At 43.7% G+C, this 11,528-nt stretch overlaps 1 protein-coding gene across 2 annotated transcripts in view; it reads left to right on the forward strand.

The window, feature by feature from the left end:
* The window catches only part of MARCO (macrophage receptor with collagenous structure), a 29,244-nt gene extending 19,526 nt beyond the window's left edge, over nt 1–9,718 (forward strand). The window contains exons 13-18 of one of the 2 annotated variants that reach the window (XM_077320288.1): nt 520–606; nt 683–736; nt 3,149–3,256; nt 4,092–4,118; nt 5,891–6,067; nt 9,120–9,718. In XM_077320288.1, coding sequence (XP_077176403.1) covers nt 520–606; nt 683–736; nt 3,149–3,256; nt 4,092–4,118; nt 5,891–6,067; nt 9,120–9,250 — 584 coding nt within the window. In that variant the 3' untranslated portion in view covers nt 9,251–9,718. The remainder of the gene's footprint in view (nt 1–519; nt 607–682; nt 737–3,148; nt 3,257–4,091; nt 4,119–5,890; nt 6,068–9,119) is intronic. The other variant, XM_077320289.1, reaches the window with a different exon arrangement.
* Nucleotides 9,719–11,528: the final 1,810 nt, after the last annotated feature.

The following is an 11,528-nucleotide window of genomic DNA, read 5'->3' on the forward strand; positions in this document are numbered from 1 at the left end:
CCTGGAGGTCCATTGTAATGTCTAGGCAGTGGAAGTACTAGGGAAATATAATCTACTGATTCTAATTGCTCAGCCAAGAACCACAGGCCAAGAGCCCTTTGTCTCTCGCCCTTCGGCTCGCGCCTCTGGTGAGGAGTAGCCCTTTTTAAGCCTCCCAACAATTACCCAGCAATCACCTCACCCAGGCAGAACAATAGCCTCACCTGGTCAGCAGCAACTCTCCCCAGTAGCTCTCTCCACGTGCTCTCAGTTGTCTGAGCTCACAACTTTAAGAAAGGGCTATCCATGGCACATACGACTGCAGAGCAATTTTCATATTGCTACATCTGCTGCAATGGTGGCTTGTCATGCAGGACCTTCATAAATCTTCCCTAACTCGCCAGATATGGAACCAGCTCTTAACTTCTTTTTGTGTGATTCTTGAAGTTTACTTTGCCTTGAAGTTGATTTTATTTTATTGAAGTTTATTATTCTTGAAGTTTATTTATTTGCTTAACAGTCCTTTGGTTCTTTTTGAAGGTCTGGATGGATTAATGGGTCCACCAGGATTTCCTGGCTTGCCAGGTGCACCAGGAGAAAAAGGACAGAAAGGAATAGGTTCTATAGGTATGTAAATAATGTAAATAATAAACAGTTGTTTTAGATGAAGTATCTGGCACACACTTTCTCTTTCTTCTTTCAGGGCTTCCAGGACTGAAAGGAGATCGAGGGGAAAAGGGTAACAAAGGAGATCCTGGTAAGAGTATATAGCAGTCGTGGCTGAGCGTGGCCGCCATTGACGAGGCGGGGGTGCCCGTGATGTCATCGGACCACACTGCGCCTGATGGAAGAGGGGCGAGGGATCCTGGCCTATAAATAGGCTGGGCGCACACACCCTCGCCCTCTTTGCATTGGCCGCAGCCTGGACAGCAACCCTCCCACCCACCCCTTTTGTTGTTATTGGGTTCGTCTCTTTTTGTCGCAGCCGTGGTGATGCTCTGTATGGAGCCTGTTGGTAGGGAGGCCCGTCTGCATACAGGACTCCCTGAGGTGGGGGACTCAATAAGGAGACCGGCTGGTAACCGGGCGTGGTTTACCCGGCTGGGAGGCCAGGGGCCCGGGGACAACAATGGAGGCGGACACCTGTTGGGTCCCTTGCAGTCGCTTCCCAGGCAATTCTGCAGCAGAAGGCATCCTATCCTCCCGGCTGGGAGTGAGGCGTGGAGCTGAAGTGCCGCGGTTCATATCAGGCAGCCGGACGGCTGAAGGGGTCAGGCTCCCCGTTACTGGCATCGGGCCAACCCTCCGTTGGGGGTTGATTGTTAATAAATGGCTGCAGCCAAGTTATTTGCCAAAATAGAGTCGCGTTGTCACTGGATTAGTCGCCACCTGCTGGTCAATCAATGTCTGAAAAGTCAAACCTTACATAACTTGATTAGATTTCCTGATATCTCTCATTTACTTATCTGGGAGTAGGCACCAGTAGGGTTAGCAACTTCCAGGTGGATTCTGGTGTTCTTCTGGAATTAAAATGATCAAGACTGCAGTCAAGAGTTCCCCTACTTTTTTAGGCTGCAGGCCGATGGGTGGGGGAGGGCGATCCAGCGGCCGCACATTCGCATTTGCGCCATGCGCGGCCGCAAACATGCGTGTGTGAGTTTTGCGCAAAACTGCCGTGCATGTGTGTTTGCGTTGGAGGCCACGCTTCCCTCCCCCCCCCGCAAAAAGAAGCTTTCGGCCTGGGAAGTTTCTCGTTGCGGGGGGGACAGGGATTTTTGTATATTTAAAAAATTGTCAAACATTTAGTAGTTTATATGACCATATATGTTCATGTTGACCCACCACCCCATCCCAAAGTGGCCAATAATGGGCCCAGAGGGGGTGGGAAGGGGAGGGGTCATGGGTGGGCATGTACAAGGGGGTTGTCAATGGTTAAAAAGTTGAGAAAGAACAGAGTCCATGTGTCTAGATACCCTTATGGTGATAGTGCCTGTGCCTGAGACAATTGGGTGTCCTGGGTTACCATGTTTGTGAATTTTGGGTAGAAGATGAAAGGTACCTGGTCAAGGCTCCTGTGATGTGCCTGCAATAATTTGTTCCTGAATGTGCATGGGTGATTCCTTCATCATCTTGTTTAGTTTTATTTTTTATTCCTGTGTGGGGTCTGAGTCCAGGTGTTTGTAAAAGGCAGTATTTGAAAGTTGTCCTTGAGCCTCCTGGGTGTAGACTGATCATGATGACAATGACTTCCTCTTTGTTGGCCTCTTTCCTTATAATATCTGGATTGTTTCTGAAAACGTCAGATTGGACCCCATAGTGAAAGCATTCTGTGTAGAGATCCAGTGTGGCATTGTGATCATCAGGAGGGGTTCACGTGGCTTCTTTTTTTGTAGTGTTGCTTTGATGGTATGTGGAGGGAGGTGTCTTGTTCGTTGGTGGGCTGGAGGGATGGTAGCTGTTCTCCAGTAGATTGTGCGATGGTATGTTCTGAAGATGCTGCCTGTTCCTTCTTGTTCTGTTCCTGATTATGTTGAAAGTACTCCTTCAGGTGTGGATGGTGGGGAAAGGCTTCTAAATCCCTGCAGAACTAAATCATCTGGATTTGGTGGGGCAGAAAGGAAGTTGACGTGAAAGAACTGATTCCTCTGCTGGGCTGTGGCAGGTTGAGTTCTTGTTATGAAGCCTGCAGGTTAGAGAATATTAATTTTTTTGTTGCTTCAGCAATTGAGAATGGTAGATGACCTGTCTTTTCTTGGGACATTTTGCCAAGCAGAAATGTCAAGTTCGGAGAATTTCTCTTGGATCAGCTTCTGTTTGTAGCACAGTACACTGATCAGATGTTTGAGTAGTTTCTCGGGGAATTCCATTTGTTCTTAGGTCTTAGCAGGGTTACTGCAGATGGAAGGGATATTCCCTGTCCTCACAAACCATTTAGACCAACAAAGTTTTGTTCAAGGTACAAGCTTGTATAGCCTGTCTAGTTCAAGTAAGAGAACAAGAATGGGGACTGCTATGTCTTCTTTTGCATATAAACTCTGAGTGGATGGACAAGGGGTGGTAACCTTTAGATGATTATCTAAAATGTTTGCATAGCTTGGAAGTTTTACCTTTTTGAGTTAATTGGGTTTTTTTTCCTGGTAATCCTGGAACACTATTTCCCTTTCCTTAGGGTCCAGAGGTCTGTCTGGAGAAAAAGGAAGTAAAGGAAGCACTGGGAATACTGGACAGAAAGGTGAACAAGGAGCAAAAGGAGAAAAAGGCACTGTGGGGCCTCAAGGTAAAAAAAAAAAAAGTAATCTTTTGATGTTTCTTGGGTATTGGGCCCATGCTTTTGGTTTTAGTTGTACCTGGAATGATAGTATAGATTACGATTAGGATTCAAAATTGTCGCGGGGATTCTGAACATGAGATCAAAAATAACCAAAATGAAAAGTCAATAAATAAATTGCTAAGCAATCACTAGATCATATAAGATAAAGGTGCAGTCTGTCACTACATAAGTTTATTTGCTTCTGCATTAGCCTGACTTGATTCTGCAATAGCCAAGATCATTTGTTCCAATTAAAGGAGATCATGATGAGCAAAAATGCCAGTGTGCATGCAACTATGTACCCTGCTTAGCTCAGAAGAGGAAAGAGGCATTTGCACCTGATTTTGAGCTTTCTAAGAGGAGGAAGAAGGGATGTTACAGAGGTGCCGTTACTTCCTAAATGTGGTTAGCAGTTCAACCTAGGGTTGAGCGCGGCAGTGTCCGAATCAGTCGTTCCAGGCCGACGCAGCTAGTGCCACACTGCGGGCGGGGGGGGGGCTCAGGCGCTGGTGCGTAACTTGGTGCACACACACAGGTGCACATGCGTTTGTGTGCCAAGTTACGCACCGCCACCTACACCTCCCCTCCCTCCCCTGCGGTGCTGGTTGCGTGGGCCTGGAACGGCCGATTCGGACACCACCGCGCACAACCCTAGTTCAGGCAATGTTAAAGCTGCACTGGGACATAAAGGAACAGCTGGTGTCTTTGGCTGCTAGGTAAGAATTTTCCTTTCAAAATGTATTTTTATTTGAGCAAATATTTCTTCTTTTTTATGTTCAACCACCATTCCCTGGGATATAAGGGCTTAAAGGCGAAAAGGGTGCAACAGGTAATTAACATTAGTTTTTTTTCTTTACAAAATTAGGCAAGGTTTCTCTTTTCCAAAGCATTGTAGAAATTCACTGTGTGTATGGAGCTTCACATGAGCTCTAGATAGTCTATCTAGTTCAATATAATACTGGGCCAATATTAAAGGTAACGGTAAAGGTATCCCCTGTGCAAGCACTGGGTCATGTCTGACCCTTGGGGTGACGCCCTCTAGCGTTTTCATGGCAGACTCAATACGGGGTGGTTTGCCAGTACCTTCCCCAGTCATTACCGTTTACCCCCCAGCAAGCTGGGTACTCATTTCACCGACCTCGGAAGGATGGAAGGCTGAGTCAACCTTGAGCCGGCTGCTGGGATCAAACTCCCAGCCTCATGGTCAGAGCTTCAGACTGCATGTCTGCTGCCTTACTACTCTGCGCCACAAGAGGCTCGGGCCAATATTACAGGCACAAAAAAAGCAGATGTACATAGAGTAGTTCCAACTATTGACATTAGGATTGGTACTGATAGTCCAAGGAAATGGAGAGAGGGAGAAAGAATGGATCATTTCCTTGCATGTAAAGCACCAGATACAATAAACAGTGTTACATAGCAGAGCAGAAACAGGGAGAGTTTTCTTTGTATATCCTAGGTCTGGATCCAGGAAATGATTCAAACAGATGAGATGCAGATCATACATCTTAGTTGATTTGTAATGTCCATGAAGCCTCCAGAAGGCCATCCTCTAAAAACACATTTTGTTATTTAAAAGTGAAACCAAATGGAGGCAAAAAGATTAAGGCCCCATCCCTATATGGCCCTTGGCAAACCTCAGCTGCATGTAAGGATGGGCACAAACTGAACCATGAATTTTGGCCTGTTTATGGTTCGCAAATAGAAGCTTGGGATGAGTCTACTGCCATAAACGACTACAAACCTTTAAAGCACTTTGTAGTGGTTCATGAATGGAGCAGAAAGCAGGGGTTTAAAGAGATTCCAAGTCCCTTTAAAACCCTACTTTCTGTTCTCTATGAAAGCTGCAAAAACATCTGAGCAACTGAATGGCAGGGAGCAGCTTGCTCCTACTGCTCAGCTGTTTCAGGGTGTGTTGTGCAGTCTCTTAACATTTTAAAGAGACTGTAGAAGACAGCTAAAATCAGTTGCACGGCAGAGGGGAACTTCCTCCACTCACCAGTTTTAGGATGTCTTCTGCAGCCCCTTTAAAGTTTAATGGGTCTGCATAAGATAGCTCAAAACAGCTGAGTGGTGAGGAGCAAGCTGTTCCTGGCTGCTCCGCTGTTTTCCTGACTTTCTGCACATCTTGTTTAAAAGGAATTTAGTCCCTTTCAACAGGGTTTGAAGGACCATGAGCCACAAACTAAACTGCATTTTCTTGGTTTGTGCCCATCACTAGTTGAATGAATCTGCCATTTGTATTTTTGATGCATGATCTTATAGTTTAGACTTACAAGGTTAAATGTTTTCTATGACACTAGATGTTGTCAAGTTAATATTGCCCAGGGGAAGGTTAACTTCAGCCTTAGGGCTGACCTGGAAGATGTGAAGAAGCAGACATAACTTACTTTGGTAATGTGAAGTGGGGGGGGGGAGCAAATCACACCTTTTGTTTGTTAGGACCACACAAATTCCACACATTTTGCATCTCAGCAGTCATTGCATTTGTGGCAAAAATAGAATGAGAGAAAACATCTCCCATCTTGGCCACTATTTTGACATCTTGCCTCTTTTCCTTTTGATGTAAATAATGGTTTTTTTGTTTAAAAAAAAATCCAGCAGCAAGAAATCCCAACATAAGAATTGTTGGAGGAACTAATCGGGGCCGTGTTGAAATTCTGCACAATGGACAATGGGGTACAATATGTGATGATGGCTGGGACCAAAACGATGCGGTAGTGGTTTGCCGAATGTTGGGGTACACCGGAAGAGCTGTTGCCTTCACTGCAGATGCAGGTAATTTATTAATTGATCCCATGGCTAATCTAGTCATCTCAAAAGGAAAGATTCAGATCCACAAATTATATCTAAAATGAACAAGAATCCAAGCAGGTCTGGAGAGGCAACATCTATATTTCTAAATTAGTAAACAAATAAAGTTCTCCACCATCCAAAACATGTCAGTGGGGTGTAAATACAAATCTCAGACATTCTTATCCAAGATGATAAGTGACGCTCCCTAAAGACATTCTCCTGACCAAAGACTGAAGGCATTAGGATGCTGTGTGTGTGTTTGTTTTTTAATTACTACCAGGAAACCCAAGTGTCACCAACAGAACTTAATGTGCACATTGCAAGAATATGCTATATTTACATACTTTGTTGTGATTATAACATGTCTGAAGTTCATTGCAGGAGCATAGTAATAGAACAGAATTCAAGTCCAGGATATCCCTTAAAGGGCCAACAACATTTCCTAGAGTACAGGCTTTCATGAGTCAAGGCTCACTTCTGTTAGTCAGAAGCTGTTTGCTACACAATGGAATGATGAGGGACAAAAAAGTATTCAGAGGCATAAAGACTTTCCAAACCATCGAGAGTTTCCATTAATTAAGCAGCTGTTGCTCAACTGTTGTGCAGGATTGAAAAGTATTTCCCATTTATCTTGCTCATATGAAAATTGCCTTTTCTAAGAACTTTACCCAGTCACTCTTTTCTGTGGGGAATGCAGTTACACTGGTGCTATGGTCACCTATTGGATAATGCCTGTGCCGTCATTGACAGAGAGCAGCCCATGCCATTTTGTAAACATTACAAAAGTTCTATTTTACTGTTTGTTTTTTAAAGACATAGAACATTCCTTTGCTCTAAAGCATGGGAATACTTTTAAAACTTTTAAAACTTTTTTTTTAACTGTGATATTGGCTACACTTACTTCCGCGTCCCCTGCCCGGATTAAGGCTATGCCATTCTTTTTACCCTTCCTCCCATTAAAAAACAAACAAACAAACATTATTTTAAAATTCTCTAGCACTGGTATATTTATTTTGGCAGATTTTCTAAAGATGAACAGAAATGGAATCTCTGGCTATGTTTTTAATGCTGGATTTTAATTAATAAATGTTAATGTTTTGTGGTTTTATTATGCTTTATTTTGTAAGCTGCCTTGGGCAGGATCTCCAGAGAGGAGGCATAAAAATGACTAAATAAATGACCAAATCAATTAAGTCATAGTGCTTTCCATAATATGAAGATCAGGGCTACTCTGAGCTGCTGGGTTGTGGCCATTGCTAGTTCATATACACGTGAACGTAATCTCTTAGCCTTTAATTTGATAATTCTCAATAACCCTCAGTGAAAAGTGAGAACTCTCCATTGGAAAATGTGAGGTGTGAGTTGGTTTCTGGTCCTTGATGTGTGGGGAACAATAACACAGATGCCATCAGGGGAAGCTAGGCGCTCTCTCTACGTGGCTATTAGCAACAGAAATAAAGCCATTAGATGCCCAGACAACCAGGTTGTGATCTTGTCTGCACATGAGTATCTTATTTTTAAAAAGAGATACAGAGAGGTCAACTAGGAATGTATATGTGAGCATTCCTCACTGCTCTGCAAAGGGCTCCATCTTTTAAATTTTGCTTTGCCCACTTTCACTATCATTTTTTCCTCTTTTTCACTTTTCATTCAAATGTCTTTCAATCAAACCTTTCCCTGTTTAAAGGTGGTTTATTTGTGTCACTTTGTCTTCCTTTTCTCAACATAAACAGGGAGAGCCAGCTTGGTGTAGTGGTTAGGAGCAGCAGCCTCTAATCTGGAGAACTGGGTTTGATTCCCCGCTCCTCCTCCACATTCAGCCAGCTGGGTGACCTTGAGCCAGTCACAGTTCTTGCAGAGCTGTTTTTGCAGAGCAGTGCTCTCTCAGTGCTCTCACAAGATGTGAGGGGAGGAAGGGTAGAGGATTGTAAGCCGCCTTGAGACTCTTTTGGGTAATAAAAAGCCGGGTACAAAAATGTCGTATCTTCTCAGTAAGGCAAGGAAATTTACAAAGCATGAAGAAGAAATGTAAGACAGTATTACAATTGTATCATGTAGACAGTAAAGAATATTCACTCAAATTTCAGTAATTTCATTAATAAATTGATACCATAGATCTATAAACTATTTAGAACTAAAAAACATTCACCAGGTGGAGGCCAGTCTCTTTCAGTTTTCTCTTCTAGCTCTCACTGTTTTCACTGAACACTCTTTTTCTGAGGGTCAGGGGAGTTCAATATTCTGCTATCCCCAGTCTCATGCTTGCCTGTATTCCTGGGTTGTTGCTACAGCTGAAAGCAGAACTTCCTTTGTTTTCCTAGAATAACTTGTCAATATTTGATTAAAGTGCTTCAGTGAAAGACCAAGACTTTTGGTTGTTTGGAAACTCAACATTATGGTTAGCATTATTTACAAGAAGAAACCCATGTCTGCCCCTGCCCCTTTCATTACAAAGCCTCAAGTCAGTGTCTGCCCCTGGTTTATAGGAATTCAGGCTCTGAAATCAAGATTGATCCCTTGATATTGCAATTCATAGGACAGATACGACTGCCAAGACTGACATCTGTAACACTTGTGAACTAGGAATGTTTGACGTGGCCCATTTTAACTTACATGGTTTTGCCATGCAAAAAGTTCCCGTTGATGCTTGACATTCATGGCAATTTTGAATTGTTATTTTTGACTCCGTATGGAAACAAAATGGGTCCGAAGAAGGAAAAATGGGAGAAGGATAAGCCCTTCAGTAAGTGAGGGGGTAAGCTAGGATGCCAATAGAACATGGCATTGAAGAAGGACTCATAGGGACTACTTAGAATCATGCCTGAAAATCAAAAGAGCTCTCATTGTACGCATTTCCTACCACCATCTTTTATTCTCTTCCCTTTGTCGAAGGCTGAGTGCTGTTTTCCCCTTTGTTTCCTGGCTAGATGATCTGAAAAATGTATTAGATGTCTACTCTTGAGACACATTACTAATTTTTGGTAGGTTGTACTACAGTAACTCGCGACTACTTTCTTTCACTTCCTTTTGGCAGGAACTGGACAAATCTGGCTGGATGATGTGAGCTGTTCGGGAACAGAATCCTCCATTGAGTTCTGCAGCAAGCCTTCCTGGGGCGTACACAACTGCAAACATCATGAAGATGCTGGTGTCGAGTGTTCCTAATGCCATGTTGGGCTGCCCTGATGTCTGCAGAAGCATAACACTCCGTGAAATGGCTCTGCACTTCCATTTAATGTGACCGGTTTCTCTGGGCTAGATAAGCAGGAAATTATATTTTTTAATCCCACTTTATCAAGAGACCCCTCGACTATCATTAACGGGCAGAAAGTCAGCATCAGTATCTGGATACATTATTAGAATTAGAATACCACAGTCAAACACTGACACATTAGCCATTTTTTTAAAACGAATAAGGTAGATTATGTGATAACTTGTAAAATGAATTTTTCTTGGATGCTATGATACTGAAGTATTTATTCTATATGAAATATACATTGTAGACACACCTTCAGAAAGCAGGGGGGACTTAGGGAACTGTTCATAGCAATTGTCTCTTATCTTTATAAAAGTTAACTGTTCATGGAGCTAAACTTTCCTCACTGAAAAGGTAAACCTGAGGCTTGTTTATAACTTCTTTATTTCCATTTCTAGTCATTTGTGCGCACCAATCGTGTTTGACCATTTAAGTCACAAGATACTCTGCTTCAAAGAAGGAGAGAATGACAGTGTTTTCCATTGCCAAAGATACAGTCAGAATTTGAGACTGCTCATTGACGTTTTGCACTGGGAACTGCTTGATAAAAATAACAAGCAGAGATGACCCGTCAGTCGAAGATGAATAAACATAAAGAAATGTCCAAGCTGGCGATGGCAAAAAGTTTTATTCAGAACGAGTTCCTAGGTATAAAACCTCGTTTTCGTATTTTACTTCCTCAGTAAACTGAGGGGTCATTTATAAGATGTTACCTTTATGAATTTTTGATACTAATAGACCCAAATTACAGTATTTGCTGGCGTATAAGACTATTTCCCCCCCCTGAAAAACATGCCTCCAAGTGGGGGGGTCGTCCTATACGCCAGATGCACTTCAGTTGGGATAGACATAGCTGCCCATAGTGGCCCATAGTTCTGTAATGTAATGCAACAAACTCTATATTTTGAGTGGAAATGTTGGGGGGTCATCTTATACGCCCAGTCGTCCTATACGCCGGCAAATACGGTATATGGCTTAAAATATAAATTATAAATTATAAGGTATATAAAATATAAGAATTAGGCAATGGGTTGAAGACTTTGTTTGTATCCCTGATAAAAAAAACAATTCAGAAATAACTTTACTGAGGAAGTAAAATACGAAAACGAGGTTTTATACCTAGGAACTCTTTCTGAATAAAACTTTCTGATAAAAATAACAGGCAAAGGAGTTGTACTCTATGGCAGTGGTCCCCAACCTTTTTATCACCAGGGACCGGTCAACTCTTGACAATTTTATTGAGGCCCGAGGGGGGGTAGTATTTTGCTGAGGGACGTCGCTGCTGCCTGAGCCCCCGCTTCGCTTGCTTTCCCGCTGGCACCTCTGACTTCCCGCTGCCCGCTGTGGGGGGCGCTGCCAGCAGCAGCTGTGCAGTGCCACACTAAGGGGGAGCCCCAGCCATGGTGGCCGCTGGAGAGCACCAAAGATGAGCCAGCAACAGAGTGGCAGGGCAGCCCCCAAGACAGCAGCTGGGGAGGAGGACGGGGAGTAGCTGCTCAACTAGGGGCAATTCTGCACTAGTGTTGCCACTCTGGGCTGCTGCATGCTCCATCACTTTCTGTATCCCCATGGGGAACGCATTTCGATGGCAGACCTGGTTTGCCCTAGATTTGTGCATCCCTACAAATGCAGCTGGGGTGCAATGGTTCCACCATGTGGGCGGGGGGAGCTGCAGGAAGGTGGGATTCTTCCTGCAAAAAAAAAAAAAGGCCCATTCAGACCCGCCATGCCACAAATCACCACAGAGCTAAGTGGGTCAATTTTTGGTTCCCTTCTGGCCTCCATAGGATGGGGAAGTCCATATGGGCCTCTGCCGGGCTATGCCATTGGCTCCCAGAGCATTTAAGGCATTGTAGAAAATATCTGCATTCCCTTAAAGTGGGGCAACAGTGGCCTAATGTGCATCAGGCTCAGGAGAAGCCCGCGCCAGCAGAGACATCATGTGGAAGTGGGGATTAGCCCTGATTCCATATGAGCAGCCTCCCAGCCATTCGTGCCCATGTGGAATGGGCCTGAGAAGGTCTTCTGCTGGAAGATGACTTCACACTCAGCTGTGTGGAATGGTAGACTACAACCCAGCTAAATGTACAGCTTTCTCTTGCACCAGTAGCACCTTCCCTTGTGGGTTTGATAGGGAATCTGATTCTGTCATTCACCTCAGCTAAAATAGAATATTATCATTATTAT

This window comes from Paroedura picta, chromosome 2 (genome assembly GCF_049243985.1).
Source record: "Paroedura picta isolate Pp20150507F chromosome 2, Ppicta_v3.0, whole genome shotgun sequence".
NCBI classification, from domain to species: domain Eukaryota; kingdom Metazoa; phylum Chordata; class Lepidosauria; order Squamata; family Gekkonidae; genus Paroedura; species Paroedura picta.